We start from the raw sequence: 21,375 nt of genomic DNA, 5'->3' as shown, positions 1-21,375 counted from the left end.
CCTACCTTTAAGATTTACTAGATCTATGATTACAAATTATTACAAATTTACAGCACTTACTTTGTGACTTTCCGTTTCTCGTAAAAAATGGAGATAAGTTTAGTCTTAAGATAAATCACTCACTAAGACACTGCACGTAAAGCAAACAATACAGATCTTGGCACATATGACCGCTCAATACGTAAGCATCCTTATTACTGATTTAAATGATCACCTTCACATCTCCAGCACCTCCCACGGTACCTAGCAATGCGCAGACGCTCACAGACAGTTTGGGGAAGTTAAGAGCAGACACTATGCCCCGGGAAGAAAAGGCACACCCGCCCTGATGTTCGTGACTAGGTCTGGGAGATTACATGGAAATTAAGTTTAGGAGGTTCCCAGATCAGAAAATGCAACCACGTTCACGGATTCTCGATCGCGAAAACAGCCAGAAACAGGCGCGCGGCAAAATGGCTTGGACCCTCCCGCGCACGCGTCGCCCTAAAGGCCGAAGGCGCGCCGAGCACTGGGCCGGATAAATCGACCTGATCGAGAATCGTCTACTTGGTTCTGATTATCTTAGAACGGGCGTCGAGGGAAGACGTTAAAGAAAGGGGCGGGCTCATCTGGAGAGGGAGGAGGAGCGTGAGGACATAGCACGCAGCTTTCCCAGGAGGCTGTGCGTGCCTCTCGCTTCCGCCCAGATCTGCTGAGCGAGCGCGTGAACCGCTTTCTTGCAGTCTGATCATGGCGCTGCACGTCCCCAAGGCCCCGGGCTTTGCCCAGATGCTCAAGGAAGGAGCTAAAGTAAGAGATGGAAGAAGGGGATGAGGTGGGCGAGTCGGCGAATGGCTGTCACGGTCGCACTGAAGGAGAAGGGCCTACTAACGGCCTGGCCTGCTCCCCTGTTGCAGTGGGCGGGGAGGGAGAAGATTCCAGAAAGGGAGGTGTGCTCTGGAGGGCTCGACTACCCAGGCTTGCGGGCCTTTCCGTTATTCCACTTCCCGGGGAAGGATAGAGGCGGCGGGTGAGGGGCAAGGCTGCGGGATTGGCGCTCTACACCTCCTAAACAGGCCAGCAGCGTACAACCGTTCATGCACTTTCCTCAATCCGCAAAATGGGACTAATTGGGCTCTCCATCCTTAAAGGTAATGTGAGGGTGAAGTCTAACTATGGAGACAGAATTGCCTTGGAACCGATTCACACACTTTTCTTTGGTGGTATGGGTTTATAGGATGGGAAAGATAAGGACGGAGCGATCCAGAAAGGAGAGCAGAGGCACAAGAGCTAATTCTTTGTTGCTACCTTCCAAGTTACAAAAAAAATAGGCTCCCTGTAGGCTTTCACTGCTTATATTACAAATGGGTTGTGGCCCCAATTTAGGTTGGCTATCTTGGTAAAGAGTAAGCCATCTGGGTTTTACTATCCTCATCTCTAAATTGAGGAGATTGGACCAGAATATGGTACCTTTCAGTTCTGACTTATTTAAGTGACATCTTGGCTCAAATAAAATTATTAAAATTATGAGGCAGAAATAATGAATGACCAAATAAACAAGAAGGGTAATTTTAAATAATGATCTGAAGGAGGTAGTCCTTTCATAGATAATGACAGTAAAACCGATGGCCTTAAAACAGGGAAGAGGTCAAGATGTTAAAATAAGTTGTTCAGTTAAAATACATTCAGGGAGAAACTTTTGGTTCAGTATTGAATGACAATCTGAGGCCCCAAGTTAATCTCAGTTCTTAAAAAGTCCATTGTAAAATATGAGGATTTGTGTATTATGAGTGATTCAGCAGTTTTAAAAATATATACATACTGGAGTTGTGTGCAATTTCAAAAGAATATTCAGAAGTCTGTGTACTTCAGGGAAGTGGATGTACACTTCCTGAAGTACAGGAACTCCACTTGGGAGTTCTTGGGATTGGTTCCTACTGCCTCCAAAAGAAAAAACAGGCAGTGAGCAAAAAAAAAAAAAAAAGTATATACTTCAGTTTAAGTATTTGGGGGCAGGTGCTTTAGTTTCATTTAGGTTGTAAGTGGCAATTCATAATGAACACAGAAGTGCTAGCAGCAAAGCCCAGGCTCAAATACAATAAATAATCATCCCACACTTCAACTTAGAAAATACTGATAAACTCTGAAAAGGTGTTTTACCAGAAATTCTTAATATGCCTTCTGTGAGTAGTCTTCCCTGTGCTGCCTTTTCACTTTATAAAGGTTTTAATATGTACCAACTGTTTGGATCATTTATGAATGCCAAGCACTGTGCTCTGCGTACCTGAGTCTTGTTTGATTGTCCTAACAGTCCTGTGAGACAAGATGAAGAAATGTCAGGTAAATTACCCAAAGTCATTAGAAAGCTAAGATTTGCAGCCAGGTACCAGACCCGTGTGCTAAATTCCTAAGCTGTACTGCCTCTTTATTATAAAAGACATAAGGAAAGATATCTTTTCCATTTGAAAATTCTTGTGTTTCATTGTCAGTTTTTATCAGCAGTATTCTTTTACAGCATTTTTCAGGATTAGAAGAAGCTGTGTACAGGAACATACAGGCTTGCAAGGAGCTTGCCCAAACTACTCGTACAGCATATGGACCAAATGGTAATTTCTAATTTGATGTTTTAAAAGATACAGTAATAGAATTTTGTCCACTCGCTCTGCTTTCAAACTTGTTCTCAGGGTATTGTGTATAGCTTTGAAAGGTACTTCAGAGTTCAGTGACACCAGTACAGTGTTTCAGGTTTTCAGTGAGCAACTCCAATCTCTTTAGAAAAATTGGAATCAAAATGTTAACCTTTTTTCTTTTTTTCTTTTTGAGAGGCTAGAAAAATTATAGCCTTTTCACCATTGAGGTAGTACCTAATGTTCACTGTGCTAAATTCTGAACAAACTTCTACCTAAAGTGACATTATAGTTTAGTTTATGAGAGAAAGTTATCTTTATTCCTCTTGCTTCCTGCCACCAACTGAATTTGATAGAAGTTTGTGAAATCAGTATGAAACTAAATATACTTGTATGTAGATCTTATTTTGGTCCTTATATGGATTAATATAGTTTATTGAGTACTTGCTACATGTCAAGCATTTTGCAAGTGGAAAATACATAGTAAAATAAGGCAAAGTTTTTGCTCACTGGGACCTTGTTGAGAAAAGAAGATAGTTGTTTTTTACAATGAGAAAGAGAAGTAAGCAAAACTGTGGTAAGTATTGTCATTCCCCTCGTATAAGGTTGTGATGGTTAGGCTGATGTGTCATCTCGGCCAGGTAATTGTGCCCAGTTGTCTGTCTGTAGAGAACCCAGACTAATAAAGGGGTTCTTAATCTTTTTTGTTCCACAGACCCCTTTGCCAGTCAGATAAAAACTACAGACCCCTTCTTATAATGTAGTGGCAGATAGTTTTATGACACTCAACGTCAGCATGTCTTTAAATTAAATTTTAGAATTATTCAAAATTAACATTTTACAACTTTCCCATAATTTCAATACCTGATAACCTAGCATAGTTCAACATCTGTTTAGATGGTCGTTTTCGGCAAACATTTAGAAATTGGAGCTTTCCCATAGCATCATAAAACCATCTCTGCCATCCTTGCCAACCTTTTTGCAGGTAGTTATCCACTGCATTCAAAACATGCTATATGGAAATAAAAATCACACTAAGTCCACACTATACTGTATTATTTAAGAAATATACACACCTGCACCAACACATCTCCTCAAGAATGTTTTTTGAATTTTCGATTCAAGCTCACAGACCCCCTGAAATGTTTCCACAGACCCCTGATTAAGAACCCCTGCTCTAGCCCTAGTAGGTATTATAGAGCATTAGAAAGGAAGGAAATAACATAGGTATATGGTCAGGGATAGCCCATAGGGATGTGAAATAGTCTTAGTAGATATTATGTATTGTGTTCCTACAAAGTTTTATAAGGGATGAATATGAATTTATAGATTTCTCTGGCTGTTTGAGAAAGGAATTTAATAACAGATTTTTTTTTTCCTTTAATTGTTTTTGAGGAATGAACAAAATGGTTATCAACCACCTGGAGAAGTTGTTTGTGACAAATGATGCAGCAACTATTTTAAGAGAATTAGAAGTAAGTTATTTCTTTTAAAAGGCCTAGAAAATGTGAGCCACTCAAATAAATCCCTTGATGAGAAAGTGGGGGTAGTGGATATCTGATGATAGATAGCAAGTATTGTGAATCCAATTATACTACTAAATCATACACTTGAATGTGGTTAAAATGGGAAATTTGTACTGTGTATTTGTTACTACATGAAGTTTAAAAGTGTCAAGTGATTAATTTATGGTGGGATTGGTTGTGATGAATGTATTTGCTAATAATGATACCAAAAAATTACCTCGCTTTGTAGTGACACTGAAGTGGTTACTCCATGACCCACAAATAGCTGATATTTAAAACAAAGGGTAATTTTTTAAAAAAGCTATTTCATTGTTTTGTGAAAATAAAATCCATCAGTTGGTGGAAATTTGCTTCAGCTGCACTTTTGATGTTATAGTACAGAATAGATAGTACCCGCAGGGTAATGAGGGAGGTGTAGCACCTGAGCCCACATAGAGAGCCATTCCTCATCTAACTGCAGCATTTCTGTGAACTTCTTAAATATCAATATATTCTTAAGGAATTTTATTTTACAAAATTTGGAAAAATTGACTCCACACAATATTTGTGAAGTAACTTTTCATTGTGAATGCTATTATACACGTCAAGAGTTCTTAAAGTATAATGGAAGTACAGTTTTCACACTAAGTAAAACCAGTATTAACTTTATAGGTTATTTGCCATCAGTTACTCCTTGTTTATTTCTATAAATTATTACAGTTACCTAAAAGTAATTGTAAAAAATAAAATCTACTTAAAAGTCTTTATCTTTTTTTATTTTTAAGAAAATTTTTACTTTTTTTTTTTAAACCGTAAGTGATGACCCACAGAGCAAGAATACCCATATAGTAAAACAGAAATTAAGGCTCCTGGCCAAGGAAAGTGAGGTTTCTATTCTCTTGAAACCTTTTTTTTTTTCTTTTTTTTAAATACTCAGGTTTAGTGGTTGGGATTACTTTATTTTTAATATGGAAGTGTATGTACTAGACAACTGACCATCCAGGAAATGTACACCTTGAAATTATTATCACTTAGAGAGGGACTTGGATTTTTACCTGTGACTACACTGTACATACGTGTGCAAATGAAGTTACCTGGCCCACAGGGAGAGTATATTAATTTTAGAAGAAATGAAAAAGAATGGTTTTATAATTTATAGATAAGTTGGTATAACTTGATATTTAAATTCAAATCTCTTCTACCAGGTACAGCATCCTGCTGCAAAAATGATAGTAATGGCCTCTCACATGCAAGAGCAAGAGGTTGGAGATGGCACAAATTTCGTTCTGGTATTTGCTGGAGCTCTTCTGGAATTAGCCGAAGAACTTCTGAGGATTGGCCTATCAGTTTCAGAGGTGAGTGTTCATTTTATAATTTGCTTCTATTTAATTTTTGCCTGTATGTGCCCAATGCTTAAAACTTAAAAATCATTTTCATAGTAATAACTAATGTTGAGCAACTTACTCTGTGCCAGGGATTGTTGTATATATCTGTCATGTTTATCTTAGATAAAGAAAGTGAGACTTAATTAAAATAATCATCTTATACTTAGTAAGTGGTAGAGTTAGGATTCAAATTAAAACTGTCAACAAAACCTACACACCTTGCCATCAATATTATTTTTGGAATCTGCATTCTTTTTATATTGAAGATAAATTTGCATATTCATTGGGTTACCAAAATAAACTAAAAATGTCAAACTCATTTCTTTTAAAGACTAGTTCCTTTGTTGTTCTTTGCATTTTAGGTGATAGAAGGTTATGAAATAGCCTGCAGAAAAGCTCATGAGATTCTTCCTGATTTGGTGTGCTGTTCTGCAAAAAACCTTCGAGATGTTGATGAAGTATCATCTCTACTTCATACTTCCATAATGAGTAAACAGTATGGTAATGAAGTGTTTCTGGCCAAGCTTATTGCTCAGGCATGTGGTAAGTAAATATACATAAATGAAAAGGAAAAATTAAAATGTCTTTAATGTGATTGAGATATTTTTCTTTGTTGTCCCAAAATATCTTGATATGTCTCATTTTATTAACAGTATCGATTTTTCCTGATTCTGGCCATTTCAACGTTGATAACATTAGAGTTTGTAAAATTCTGGTAAGTTGAAAAAATGCATTAGTGTTACCTGGTTAGGTCAATATTTCTTTACAAGAAAAAAATTGTTTCTAACCTAAATTTCATATTGTGTTTTGGATACTTCGAAATTGATGCCTTTTGAGACTTTACTTTATAATACTTAGAAATTACTAGGGTGTAGTAATATTGAAATATATATAAAAAATGGATACCTAAAAGGATATTGACATAGTATCCCCTCGTGATGTCCTTTTTCCATGACAGCTTGCAGGTTGAGAACAGTACATAAACAAAATACTAATTTTTAGTGTTCTTCGTAATGCTGAATTGTAACAAAATGAGATTAAAAGTAATTTTGAGTGGGCTGGAAATTGACCTTTTACTGTACAACAATAAAATATATACTTAAATTATTGGAATAAAGGGTACATTTTTTATAAAACTCTGTGCTTAGTGCAGTAAAATTATAATTGGGATGTTTCTCTGCACATTGGCATACTGATTGTTAATGTAGTTGAGTATGCTTATATAAATACATGTTATATATATGTACACTTAGTAGCCCTCCATATAAACACATGGCAGCAGAAACTAATAGCCGTGTCTGGGATTTTGGCACCAAGTACTTGGTGAAAGAGTGAGTGAATGGTTACCATGTTCTTTACCTTAGGTTCTTCCCAGTACAACATGGAGCATCCACTCAATCCTACAGTAATTCCTGTCATGAGCAGGGTATAAATAGTATGCTCTTATGCCCACCACCCTAAATTTTATCCCCCACAAGTCATTGTCTTGGTTTAGGAAAAGACTATTTTTGGTACATGCAGAATCAGTAACTTTAGCTCTGTTGTTACTTTCATGAGATCACCTTTGATGATTTTGGTATTTGACTCCTTAGGGCTCTGGTGTCTATTCCTCTTCAGTGTTACATGGCATGGTTTTTAAGAAGGAAACTGAAGGCGATGTAACATCTGTCAAAGATGCAAAAATAGCAGTGTATTCTTGTCCTTTTGATGGCATGATAACAGAAACTAAGGTATGTAAACCTCAGAATCTTTAAAAATTTGAGGTTGCTCTTTTCAGATTAATGTATGAATCTTAAGTTTTGAGGTAAAGTTTGCTCCTATCTGGTGAATATTGCTTAATTATTTAAAAATGCAGGTCATACCTATCTTTTAAGTCAAATATATATATTCCCTTTATTTCTAAGGTCACAGAAACACTAAACTTGAAACATTAGATGGTGACATTTTACTTATATTCCAACACTACAGCCTTTGACTTCCAGTAGACCTATATATATTCAGCAAACTGAAATGCTCACAGAAAACAATAAGTATTTGTAGTGTGCTCTATATGAAAAATATATATATATTTTTTTTAAATGCCAAGATTGGCATTTTGGAAAACTTAAACGAATTTAAAATTATAAGTCCATTTTTAAATTGTTATGTTATACACTTTGTAAGTCAATGCTGACTTCTTACCTAGAATCTGGAAACTGAGTTATTGATGATTTAAAAAAAGAAATTTGGAGAATGGGTGTAGCTCAGCAGTTTAGTGTCTGCTTCCCACGTATGAAGTCTCAGCTTCAATCCCTGGTATCTCCTTAAAAAAAAAAAAAGCTTGCAGGGAGTAGGGGGGTGCTCATCATTGAGTCCATAGTTTAGAAGAATTTGGAGAACCACAACATCTGTTGGTGGTGACATGCATTAAATTTTGTCAGAGACAAAAATACCAGGACAACTGTTCAACTTATCTTTCATAATACTTTGCAATTTTTCCTCCAACATACCTGTCAGAAAAGAGCCAATACATCTGGGCAGGGGAGGGGCAGGAAAGGAAGTGTCTGGGAACTGTGCTTCTCTTAATTTCATCACAGATTTCGTTTTCTGCTTCATAATATATGCATATTTCTCTATATTTTCTCACAAATCTCTAAATTATTCAGTAAAATGTTTTCCTGTGACTTTGAACACCAAAGTAGTGAAATGGTTTTAAAGAGAGTGCTTTCTTGTTTTGCCAGGGAACAGTTTTGATAAAGTCTGCTGAAGAATTGATGAATTTTAGCAAGGGAGAAGAAAATCTCATGGATACACAAGTGAAAGCTATTGCTGATACCGGTGCAAATGTCATAGTAACAGGTGGCAAAGTGGCAGACATGGCTCTTCATTATGCAAACAAATATAATATCATGTTGGTGAGGTAATAAAAGCTGCAGTCTAATAGCCTATGTTGTAAACACATAATGTTTATGTATTTTTGATCTAAACACATAAATGCAACAAACTGAAGACTGGTAAGGAAGGGCAAGTATAAGGTGTATTAGATAACAAAAGAGGACAAAACCCCTCAGAGAAAACATGTAGTTAACCTGAAAGGCAAAAGATCAATCAACATATATATTGAAGGAGAGAGAACAGCATTCCAGGCAAAAGGAACAGTTTGCTTATGAGACCAGACACAAACCTGAATATTGCCTCCCAGCTAGGTTATGGGATCTGGAACTCTTAATTCATGAACATATTTGTAGGGGACACTAGACAAATTTATCCATACCCACCTCTACCTCTTACCACCATTCTTAGCAACTAATGTGCAGTGTAAAACACTGTTCTCTTCCTCACAGAATATGTAATTGCACAAAAAAGCAGGGGAGCAGATGTAGTTCAGTGGTTGAAGGTCTGCTTCTCATGTATGAAGTCCAGGTTCAATCCCCAATACCTCTAAAAAAACAAAACACCTCTCACTGGGGAACAGGTGTAGGTCAGTGGTTGAGCACCTACTTCCCATGACAGGGTCCTGGGTTCAATCCCCAGTACCTCCTAAAAAATAAAGGCAAAGCAAAAGTTCCTGTATAGTGTTGGATTCTGTAAGGCATTCTTTGCTGTTTGAGAATTAAGATCCTTGGTTATCCTGAAGTGACTGAAACTTTCCCAGTTGTAAAGTTATAAAAGCCTACTGCACTGCCTTAACATGCGACATGGGGAGCTAGCAGGGCTCAGACAGGTTCAGTAATCACCTTCTCCACCCTAGCACACAGTGCAATCAGATGTCCTAGTCTGGTCTTGAGCTTTCAAGTTCCAAAGAATGAGACTTGGGGGCCAGTGTATAATTGGCTGTTGAATCTGTATTTTAGTATGCTGTCAGATGGTTTCAAGATTTTTTTTTTTCCTTTTTCTTAAAGGTTAAACTCAAAATGGGATCTCAGAAGACTGTGTAAAACAGTTGGTGCTACAGCTCTTCCTAGATTGGTATGTATTTTGGAAAATATTAAAAGATGGTTGGACATACTTAAATTATTTTTATTATAATAGTCCTTCTTTTCCAGACTCCTCCTGTCCTGGAAGAAATGGGCCGCTGTGACAGTGTTTCTCTCTCAGAAGTTGGAGACACACAGGTGGTTGTTTTTAAGCATGGTAGGTAGTAATGGTATAATATATTGATAAAAATTGGGGTATTCATTTTCTTTTATTCAATCCCCAAATATATTTATTGACAGAAAAGGAAGATGGTGCCATTTCTACGATAGTACTTCGAGGCTCTACAGACAATCTGATGGATGATATAGAAAGGGCTGTAGATGATGGGGTTAATACTTTCAAAGTTCTCACAAGGGTTAGTATTAGCAATTAGCTTCTTTGTACTTTGTAATATATATTTGTATTTGTATATGTAATATGTATTAAAAATAGTTGACTGGCTCCATGATTCACAGGAATATATACATAACAAAGCAAGGTTATATTCTTAAATTGTTTTCCAGGTTACTTTCAATTATAATGTACCTTCATTTGTTAAAGCATTATTATTGTTGTTAGGGTTGTAGAAATGCAGATGGGATGGTGCTGCTCACGTTCTTAATTTTGGCATCCCCTTTTTCATCATATATCACATTATCTATAGTAAGAGAATTTGCCCAGATCACTCAGTTTTTATGAAACTTGTGATTAGAACTTAAGCAATAATGCCTAATTAGAAACTCTAGAGTAGTAGAGTAATGGAATCTGAAGCAATTAAAAACCTGCAAACTGATTTATTGTATTATAGGATAAACGTCTCGTACCTGGGGGTGGGGCAACAGAAATTGAGTTGGCCAAACAGATCACATCATATGGAGAGGTAGGTGTAGCCTTCTGTGTATTAATTGACTTTCTTCCCAATGCTTGTATAAAATAAAATAATAAATGCATTTTTATTTTAGACATGTCCTGGACTTGAACAATATGCTATTAAGAAATTTGCTGAAGCATTTGAAGCTATTCCCCGGGCATTGGCAGAAAATTCTGGTGTTAAGGCCAATGAAGTAATATCTAAACTTTATGCAGTACATCAAGAAGGAAATAAAAATGTTGGATTAGATATTGAGGTATTTGAAAAAAATTACTATGAACTTAATGAAATTGTACTTCGTGCATGCAAAACTAAAAAGAGAAGCAGTAAATTTAACCAGAAGGAAAATCCGTGAGAACTGTATTCTGATTTAGGATTTTCTTAACTATTTTATGAAGTTTAAGGATTTAGTTTTGTTTTACTGGCTTTTATTGACTAAACATTTTGCATAAATGAATTTAAAATGAGTAGATGAATCTTGTTTTGTATTGACAGGCTGAAGTCCCTGCTGTAAAGGACATGCTGGAAGCTGGTATTTTGGATACTTACCTGGGAAAATATTGGGCTATCAAACTGGCTACTAATGCTGCCATCACTGTACTCAGAGTAGATCAGGTGGGTAAAAAACTAAATTTTGATCTTGGAAAACGCTCATTTTCAAATGGTTCACGTAGTATATTTTCATGGAACTGGAATATAGCATAGTTCTATTCTTTTGGAATGAGTATTCCTTTACCCTCACATCTTAAAATGTATTAAAAGTGCCCAGAATCATTCTTGTTTTAGAATTATGTATCTAAATTATATTCACTAAATTAAAGAGTTTTAAAAAAAAATTCATTTCAACAAATTTAAAATGAACATCTTTCCAGCAAAGGAAACCTTTGCCATGTTTATAATGGGTAATGTAGGGAGGAAGTTTAATATCTAATACTTACTTGGAATATGGAAGAACCGTAAAGCAGGCATTACAGGCTATAGACTTTAGAAAATGAAACCTCTGTGGAGTAGAGAGGAACAGCATTTAAAATTTTTCTGCTACGACAAATTTTGGTGTTTTAAACCATATCTACCTTTTTTTTCCCGAGGAATTGTGGGCAAAAAGGGAAAATGGTAAATACTGTTTGACTGTAGAGGTGGACTAGAATTCATGATTTTTCTTTTCTAAGAAATGAAATACAGTTCACAAAATTCTAGTAGTTGTTCCTTTTTCGAGAAACTAATAGAAAATTGTAGTTGCTAAAAGCAGAGTGTAAATTCAATAAAATTGATGTTGGGAAAAGCAAGTTCTAAATGGAAATCAGTGAAAATAAGATTAGATTTATTCTAAGCATAATGAAGGACAACTTGGGGAAAATTATAGGAAAGCACATTTCACCTCAGTATAAGGGCAGGCGAACTTTTTCATAGCTAGAGATAACCAAAAAATGGAACCGGATATAGTTTTTAACTCTTTGGAAATAAATGAAGCAGAAACTGGTGGTTGGTTAATCTAGGTAGGAGGGTGTAAACATCCGGTTCAAAGATTAAAATTTTCTTAATACAATTTTCCTTCAAAATATAAATCAGTTTCTCTTGGAGTTCATTGTGGTGTTAGGCTGAATAATTTCAACCATTTTCTCAGAAAAGATGTTTTCCACTTTTATAGTAGAAGATAGGATTTCATTGGAAGAATGGGGGGTTTTGAAATAATGGAAGTTTAAGGAAATGTTTATCTAGAAGCACATGGCTAAATATAGAAAGGGTTAAAATAGAAGAGAAAGCTAAACATGGAAGCATGATAAGCAGTTAAAGTTCTTTAACTGAGGAACATTTTGAATGTCAGTTATCCAAGCAAGACAATAATTACAACATATTTTGGTCACAGAGGCTCTGCTGAATTTGAGTTTAAAACTGGCAAACCTTTTCTGTTTTTACAGTAGGGGAAGGTGGTTGATTTAAGTGCCCCTGATCTTTACATTGTGTATATAAATAAAGTCTCTGAAGACTCTCTCAAACTTTGTATTAATATAATGAACTTTGTCTTTTAATATGTAAAACCTATACTTAATTTTGTGCAGTAGGTAAATCCTGGAAAGGGACTTACAAGTCAAACTCTTAAGCATTCAGTAGGCTTGTAGGGGTTGGACTAATATTTCTTTAAATGGTAAGTAACACAGGTTCTCAAAATGTGGTCCCAAATTAGTATCTGCATGACCTGAGAACTTGAGATATGCAACCTGCTCAGAAACTAGAACAAGGCCCGGTTGTCTTTTAACAAGCCCTCCAGGTGATAATGATGTCTGCTAAAGCTTGAGAACTACTGTTAAACTTTTTTAAGGGTACACTTAGGTTCTGAAATTATACTGTCTTTAGTTCAATCTGAACTTATTCTCAACTAGTAAAATGTTGTTTCAGGTTTAGAATTCTGATTACACTGGCTTCTGAAAAGGTGTGTGAAATCTGATAGTGAAGATATTTTCCCATTTAGTTCATTGAAACATAAGCCAAGCTCCTTGATATTTTATACAGAAGCAATAAGAATTGCATTCCAAATTTTTTAGGTTCATAATGTATATTAGAAGTTTAAAGAGGTTCTACATTGAGGAAAGTTTTTTTTTTTTTTAAAACATAAATCTTTTTAAAATCCTAGGTGGTTATTCAAAAATGCTGCGTTAGATCATGCTTTATAGGTAAACAAGAGAGGCTTCTAGTATAGTTTTGTTAATTTAAGCTACAGGGAACTAAGTGCTTGGGTTTTTGCTTATGAACACTGGCCACTTAAATAGTTCTCATACATGCAGGCACTGGGAAATTTCAGTGTTGAACTTTATATATGTATTTATATATTTATGTATCAACTGCTTTAGATTATAATGGCAAAACTGGCAGGTGGACCTAAAGCTCCTAAATCACAAGGAAATTGGGACAAAGGTGATTGGCAAGATGAACCTCACATATAAATAGCAAATCAGGTGCCAATTGATTATACAAGTGGTGCATGCAAGTGTTTTTCACCTTCAGCTTACTGAGTTACTGAAGTGTGTATCTTGGAATGCTCTTCACTAATGTGTGGATATTGTTACTGTTGTCCACAAAAGCAGGGAACTTGTCTACATTGCTAGAACTCTATAATTTTTAACAAAGAATCTAACAAACTTTCTGTTGTAGTATTTCATATGCAGTATATAATAGATATGATTGCTTAATCTTGACTCCGACTAATAATTTAAAATGTGATCTTTTCATTCTCAAGATTGAGTTTATAATCATACTTTCATGGGTTTTTTTTTTTGGTTATGTAGATCATCATGGCAAAACCAGCCGGTGGGCCCAAGCCTCCAAGTGGGAAGAAAGACTGGGATGATGACCAAAATGACTGAATAGCTTAATTTTACTGTAGGCAAAGGCTGTATTTGTAGTAGTACTCCAGGAATTACCTGATGTTTTCTTATTTTTCTTAAGTTAAAAAGTGTTCTGTGTTTGTACCCTCGGCTGGATGATAAAATAAATGTGTTGTTACTATCAGTGACTCATTGATTACTGTTACTGGCTCTAAATAAAAACACATTTTAAATGTCTATGTTTTGTAAAAGTATTGTGATCTAGAGGCAACTGGGGGGGAAAAAAGGCATGGGATTAAGCCTGTTGGTCTCAACCTTGTCAGTGAAATTAGCTGCAGGATTTAAAGCAAATCACCTGTTTTTCATCTATTATCTGGCTTACTCCCTTTTTGAGTTTTACTGAAATACTACCATGCTGATTACATATGGCTGCTTTCTCAGTACAAGGAAATAGCACAGTTAAGAAGTTGTGACAGCAGAAATCAAATGGCAGTTGTCAGTTTCATAAAACATCTCATTTTTCTTTAAGCTCAGTAAGGAGTGTTGAAAAAGCAAAGACAAAAGTTAAATTATACTGACATAAGACATACTACCATCTGTGATGGTTATTATGTAAGGTCCTTGTATAACATTGTTAGAAATTTTATACTGTTTTTGGCATTCATTCTTTCAAAAGAATTTTGAAGGCAATAGGGCTGACTGGGTCTTGGTTAAACTTGGGTAAAAAGGTAAACTTTTTGACTGTCATAGCAAGGAGAAGCATTCACTGCACATCAAAGAAAACCTAATACAGAACCTTACAGAAGACATGCTTGGTGTCTTTAAGGCTCCTTGGGTTCCCTGTAACTGATACACTAAGTTGGGTAAAAAAAAGTTCATGGGCTGCTTCTGGCATGCTGTGTTAAGGGCACCCGGTAACTTAATAGTCCCAGGAGTGGCTACTTCCAGTCAGCCACTGTCAGGGCAAGTACAGAGCTAAGCCTACATATACCCCAGTTGATGCACAAAAGATTCAACAGAAACATGCTTCTCCCAAATACATACCGCCTGCCAACATCAAATATCTATGCTTATAAAATTATCTCACTTGTAAAAAAGTTTCATTAGCTGGTTTAAAACATTTTTTAAACTATGGGATAAGTCAATAAAACAATCTTCTAAGTAATAAAACAAGTTTTGGGGGTTAAGTCAGTTTATTGATGTGTTGTGACCCACCACCCAGACATTAAGCACAGAGGTGGACTTAAGTAATCCAGATTTTCCTTTCCAGAAACTGGAGGCAGGAATAAAAACCACTGACAGTACAAAACCATGGCAAACTTTTAGAGATTTTTCCCTTCAATATTTCAATAAACATGATTTCTTCTGGCATGTATTTAAGTGAACATGATTTACAGTTAGTCTTTACCTTTTTATTATTATTAGCACAGCCATTATAAAAGCCATAAATGTGTTTCTGGAAAGCACTTTTTTGAAACTGTTACAGTATTCTTTCATAAAATAGGAGGTAAGCTTGCGAGTTCAGTACTTTAGTTGTAGGCACAGCTTGCACATGTGTGTCGCTGATGTGAAACCATTGCCCTTTGGTTGATTCCACTTCAAAATCTGTCAAGAGGAAGTATGAAATTAAATATAAAGCTTCAACTTCATTATTATTTGGTTTTGCCATAAGAAAGCCTGAATTTTCCAAGACACCTTACCTTGTGGAATATCACCACGGAGAACAAGATTAGAGAGCTGACTATTCGCAGTTCTTGCTTTGGCATAGGCAGTATAATGCCCTGACCTCATAGTGCCACTGTGTTCAACGACTCCATATAAGGAATATAGCACCCTTGTATTTTCTTCTGCGACATTCTTTAAAAATGAACAGAATTTTAAGAAGTTAGTTCTAGCTCCACTTAAAAGAGTTATCACTGAGTGACAAGATGATTTTAAACAAGATGATTCATCCGTCTGAATTACTAATTTCTCCCTCATACTTCTCAGCCTATCAGGAGAGTCACACTTAGATTTTATTAGGAAGTCACCACTGCCATGTCCCTGAAGGAGGAACCACACACCTGAGGCCAGCTGCTGTAATCCCTGTAATTGCTATAATTTCCTGGTCCAGATACTAAATAATTGAAAAACAATTTGCCAGCATTTCTTGAGGAATCTGGCAATCAGATAATTTAAAAATACCTTAATACCCCTAGCTATCATCCTGGTTCCTGCCCAAAATGTAAGTCTTTGACAGGAAGAGAGCTTTCAGGTCATGCCAAGAAACACCCCTTACACTTTCAAAGACCCCTAGAGAGTTGATGAGAAGCATATTCAATCTCAAGTGCTTGCTTTCCCCTATAGACATGCAAAGCAGAGGCTGCTTATGCGCTTACACCACAGGGCTAGGAGCAGCAACAGGCATTCTCTGAACTCTCCAGACCACTTGGGCACAACTCCATTTACGTTCTCTTGTTAAAAAAAAAAAAAAAAGCCCTCCATAACAGGCTTCACTGCCCTTCAACTATACCATCCCTACACTCTAGTCTATGCTGAAAAACTTGATACTTCTCCATCCCAAGTCCTCCCAGCTTCCTTAGGGATTTCAGTATCCATGTGGATGATCCTCAGGATTTCCACTGCCAGTCCTCTTTGGCCAACCTCAACCAGGACTATATTCTGGTCCTGGTCATGACTCAGAACTGCTCGACCTCAGAAATCCTACTTGTTTTCTAGTCTTAGTCACAACCCTTTCCTCCTTCCAACTCTCATCTGAACTATTCTCTATCTACTGTCTGTATAAATTGGAAAAATGCAGTTCTTTTGATGTAGTTAAAAACTCCTTGTGGGCCAAAAGTTGTAATTCAACCCTCAGGGCCTGTGAACTTGAGTCTAGGTATAGTATAGGTATGCATATAGGTATAGACAGGTTATGAGGAGAAGCAGCAGTCTCACAAGGCAACTATATCAGGGGAAGCCATTATGGGTTCTTCAGGCAAAGCAAAGTTAAACTTATATGAGTGGAAGGGCTCCTTATATTGACAAAGAAGACAGCAGAATTCAGGGACTCTATGTTACCAGCTTCATCAGGCTCTACCTATATGTTTCCATTCTAAATTTCAGGACCCTGTTCCTTCCCTATCAATGTCTTAATTTTAACAGAAAACAACTTGCAAGATTGGGAATTTGATTTATGTTCTAATTCAGCCACACACAGGATGAGACTCAGTTAGCTTTTCAGAAATCTCATCCCTGCAGCTACAGGAGATAAGGGTTACTTTTAGAGCAGACAAGAAGCTTACAGGTTACTTAGGCAGAGCTTCAGATGGAGATTTGAAGCCCTATGTTCATCAATTTATTTTCCTGCTTTTTCCAGGACAATTAGGAGCAAGTAGCTATTATCATTATACTCCTTAGTCTGACTAAAACATTCTAAGTTATCAAATACATGCTCACCCAGAACCTTGCTGTTTATAAGTACACGATTAGGGTATCCAATGACAATACTTCAGTATATCTCTAGCAGCCTTATACCATGGACTATGAATGCCCTCCTTACCACCAGAAATAGACATTAGTGCTTTTAAATCTAATCAGATTAGAGAACCAATTCCAAAAACCCTAGAACCAATTCCAGAAAATTCATACTTAAGATTCTGTTCCCCTTGAAGCATTCTTAATACCAAAATCGTAAGTAATCTTGTAGTCTTGGCCCATAATTCCTTCAATCTTCCAACTCTCACCTATTCTATATCTATGCTTTTAACCTTAATGGAACCTCTAAATCTCATTTTCTCCTATTACTCTCTTTTGGTCTCACTTCCATGTAAGTCTAGACCTCTGCAACTCAAAATGTGGTCTTTGGACCAAGAGCACATTATCTGACAGCTTATTAGAATGGCAGTCTCAGACCCCCACATCAGACCTATTAAACAAGTGTTTTTAAGTCTGATTCCCAGGTGATTCATATACATGTAAATTAGACTCTTACAAATAACCTGTTCTCTTACACCCATCACCAACCTTGCCACCACATCCAATTCTCCACAAAACCCTACCCTAAATCCTTCAATGTACCTTCCCCAACCACAGACCCAGAGAGCTGCTATTACTAAGAAACAAAATTATATAACCATCCAGACTGGTAAATTCACAATCTTCCCTCTCATCAGGGTCTCAATGTGACTGTACAACCATGTAACTTGTCCTTAGATGGCTGCCTCTTCCATTGATGCCCTTCACAACAACCAGCCCAACCTTTCACCACACTCATCATAGCCTCTCCTTACTTCCTTATCCTTTATTCTCTGTAGTTGTCCTCATCTCCCACCTACAGGAAAACTGAGACACAACCTACCCAACTTTGAGATGCCCATTCTCAGGAAGATGAGGCATCCCCTCCCATTTGTTCAAAGACAAATACTCATCCATTCAGCCTCCTCCAGGATCTTGCTCACTTATCCCTCTCTTTTCCCCATATCTTTAACTTCGAGGCTTTCCTCTTGTCCTGCAAACCTACGTAAGTCTCCCAGACTTTAAAAAAAAAAAACTTCATTGATCCACCATTTCCTTTTCAGCCAAGCTTCTAAATATGTCTACATTTGTTCTCTCCAATGTCCTCATTCATTCCTCAACCCACTTAGGTTCCCAGCACTGTTCTTGCAAAATTTACCATGACCTCCATACTGTTTGACTCATAAATACTTTCTAGTCTGTTTTTCTGATATTCTGACACTGAGGCCACCTAAGACTTTCCCAGAAATCTGAACACAGGGCAATGGCATTTTATGCAAAGGATGAATTTCTAATGACCCTGCAATCAAAACTAATCCAAGTGAAGATATTTCGATTAACCTTGCCCAATGGTGGTAATATAAAAAGAATTACAATTCACTCTACCCAACAGCTCTGAAATTAAACTTTTCTAGGAAGATTTTAAATGTGAAGGAGGGAAAGGGGATTTCACATTATTTCTAATTTTGCACAAAATGACTTAATTAACATGTTTTTATTGCAGTATTTTAAATCTGCATATAGTACACTGAACAACAGCATCTCTGATTCCGCTCACATTCTTTGAGAGCCTTTGTGGTCTCTTTCTCTTCTCCCTCTGCCCCTAACACTCAGATGCTCCCCAGAGTTCTGTCCTTGGTCATCTCTTCTCTTTCTACCCCTAGGCTCTACAGATTGGATCCTATCCTTTTCATAGTTTTAATTACTACCTGAATTATTGATTTCCAAATCTTTCTCTCTAGCCCTAACCTCTCTGCCCTGGGCCTCGTACATGTATATTCAAATCTTTCTAGACATAACTATATGAATATTTCAGATACCTGAAACTAAATGTAGCCCAAACCAAACTCCTAATCCTTTCCATTTATAGCCCTCCCATTTGCCTAGTCACTCAAGTCACACCCTGGGAGTTATCATCATCAACTCCTCTGTCACCCTCAGCATCCATCTAGAGGCCTCTGCCTCATCCTCGAGACAATCAATCATAACTCTGGTTAATTTTATCTTCTGAAATATTCCTTCAATCTCCTCCTCACCACCCTGCCTCTAATAACTACCCCAGTTTCAGCTCTCATTGTCTATGGACTGAACTAATTCAACAGCCTCCTAGTTTCCCTGCCTCTTGCTCTTCCTTCCTAAAATCCAACCTCCAAACTCAGCAGGTGACCTATGTAATATACAGATCTATGTCACACCATTGTTTTAAACACTTCAGTGGCTCTCCACTACATTTTGCATCCCCAGTAAAGCCCAAGATCCTCACCATAAGAGTCCTCCAAAATCTCATTCTTATCTCACTTCTCTGGCTTCATTTTCTAACACTCCCTATATCTTGCACTGTAAGTTCTAGAACTGTATATATTAACATTCCTGGCACTTGATATGCTATTTTACACTGCTATGATTTTGCTCCTGCTGTTCCTTCTGCCTGGGAAACTCATTTCATCTTGATTTATCATACTAATTCTTAATGCCTCTTTAAATATTAGCTGAGGCATTGTCTACCTCACTGCACCTTCCTCAAACCATCTGTAGGGTAGGCACCCTTGTTCCATGTGTATCCTCAAACCATCTGTAGCACATACCACCCTTGTTCCATGTGTATCAATATTAACAGACCTTGAAATTACAAAGGCACAAAGGTCAAAGACTAATTCTACTCCATAATCCTTAAATTCATACTTATAAGAGCTACTATTAGAATATGTGGTAAGCTATAATTTGCCTCTAAGTAAATTTTAAAAAATCTTCCCAAAAAAGATTTACACCTACCTTACATTTAAGGGTACAAAAGGGAGCCAAATCTAAGATTTCTGGAAACTTTATATGTTTGTTAACTTTGCGTAGGTTAAAACCAGCCTAAAAAAGAGGGATCATAGATTGAATTATTTTCCTGAAAAAACTGTACACAGTAAGTAAACCATAGCCCCACTCCATTGCCCTAAAGAACACCAAGTCTAGCTCTAGTTCAATACTCTTGAGGTTTTTCTTCTTCCAGACCATTAATTGATGCCAAGCTGGTTTATTTTTTTTTGCACACACATCAACACATTAAGAAAGCTGCTCCTGTGAAAAACTCTCAATGCTTTTGTCTTAGCCATCCAGAGAAGCCAAATTAAACAGAAGTTCTGCGTGCTTAAACTCAGTAATAGCAGAATATTTAAGAAGCATACTTAGTCTCACTTTCTATCCAAGCTTAATGAATTATTATTATTATTATTATTAGAGATCCAATCAGTCAAGTCCCTATCAACCATAGGAAAGGAAATGTTTTGAAGATCAAGGGTACTTTTAGAATTTGGAATTAAATTTGGAAGTTGTAAAGCTTAGTCTTCAAGAAATGAAGAAATTGCCAACTACAAATGTCTTTTATCATTGGTCAGTAAAATAAGACACCACACACAAAACAGATCCTTCTGGGTACAATGGCAGTTTGAAGTCATAGTTTCAGCAGTTTGACATCTAGCCTGTAAATGGGGTTGTTTTTTTCTCAAACTAAAATTAAGGTTAGAGTAAAATGCTACTATTACTAAATAGAGCGATGTTAAGTTCTAGTAGAATTGAGAAATGATGGTACCAAACTCAATTCTCCACTCTGACATGTACCTACATCTTGCTCAAATATATTTATTACTTTCCTACTGCTGTATAATTAGTATTAAGAAATAAGAGGGAAGCAGATGTGGCTCAAGCAATTGAGCTCCTGCCTACCACATAGGAGGTCCTGGGTTTGGTTCCTGATGCCTCCTAAAGAAGACAAGCAAGACAAGGAGCTGATGCAACAGGCTGGTGTGGCAAGCTGATGCAACAAGACATGAGGAAAACATAATGGAAAGATACAGCAAAGCAGAGAACACAGGTGGCTCAAGTGATTAGGTGCCTCCCTCCCACATGGGAGGCCCTGGGTTCGCTTCCCAGTGGCTCCTAAAAGGAAGACAAGCACACAACAAACAGACAGCCAGTACAAACAACAAGGGGGGGGGGGGGGAGAAATAAATAAATCTTAAAAAAAAAAAAAGGAAATAACAGAAAACTGAAGAAACAGTATTGAGACAATAAGAAAATAGGCATTACTCATTTAAAACAAATTTGGGTAATAGAGACTGTGCTGGTTTGAGTCTTTTGTGGACCCCAGAAAAACCTGTTCTTAAAGCAAACCCATTCCTGTGCCTGTAAACCCACTGAAGACGGGGACTTTTGATTAAATTCATTAAGGGTCTTTTTGATTAAATCACTTCAGTTAAGGGTGTCTGA

The 21,375-nt window shown here is 36.8% G+C and overlaps 2 protein-coding genes across 7 annotated transcripts in view; one reads left to right on the top strand and one right to left on the bottom strand.

Annotated features, from left to right (window-relative positions):
- The first annotated feature begins 633 nt into the window (after positions 1-633).
- CCT8 (chaperonin containing TCP1 subunit 8) lies at positions 634-13,807 on the top strand. Of its 2 annotated transcripts, XM_071214915.1 has the most exons (16): positions 634-789; positions 2,495-2,585; positions 4,002-4,081; positions 5,317-5,466; positions 5,859-6,039; positions 6,150-6,211; positions 7,089-7,226; positions 8,217-8,395; positions 9,378-9,444; positions 9,522-9,609; positions 9,693-9,808; positions 10,241-10,312; positions 10,395-10,559; positions 10,799-10,918; positions 13,153-13,257; positions 13,588-13,807. In XM_071214915.1, exons 1-15 carry the CDS (start codon positions 730-732, stop codon positions 13,243-13,245), a joined length of 1,662 nt encoding a protein of 553 aa, XP_071071016.1. In that variant the 5' UTR covers positions 634-729; the 3' UTR covers positions 13,246-13,257; positions 13,588-13,807. The 2 variants fall into 2 exon arrangements, with proteins under 2 accessions (XP_071071016.1, XP_004468715.2); XM_004468658.5 differs by lacking the exon at positions 13,153-13,257.
- Positions 13,808-14,800: 993 nt separating this feature from the next.
- Positions 14,801-21,375, bottom strand: part of USP16 (ubiquitin specific peptidase 16) — a 31,578-nt gene continuing 25,003 nt past the window's right edge. For all 5 annotated transcript variants that reach the window (XM_004468660.4, XM_004468659.4, XM_071214913.1 and 2 more), the window contains 3 exons: positions 19,894-19,980; positions 15,327-15,483; positions 14,801-15,231 (listed from right to left, as the gene is read on the bottom strand). In XM_004468660.4, coding sequence (XP_004468717.1) covers positions 15,107-15,231; positions 15,327-15,483; positions 19,894-19,980 — 369 coding nt within the window. In that variant the 3' untranslated portion in view covers positions 14,801-15,106. The remainder of the gene's footprint in view (positions 15,232-15,326; positions 15,484-19,893; positions 19,981-21,375) is intronic.

Source organism: Dasypus novemcinctus, chromosome 4 (genome assembly GCF_030445035.2).
Source record: "Dasypus novemcinctus isolate mDasNov1 chromosome 4, mDasNov1.1.hap2, whole genome shotgun sequence".
Lineage (NCBI taxonomy): Eukaryota > Metazoa > Chordata > Mammalia > Cingulata > Dasypodidae > Dasypus > Dasypus novemcinctus.
The sequence above is the reverse complement of the archived record's forward strand: the minus strand, read 5'-3'. Positions and strand labels throughout refer to the sequence as shown.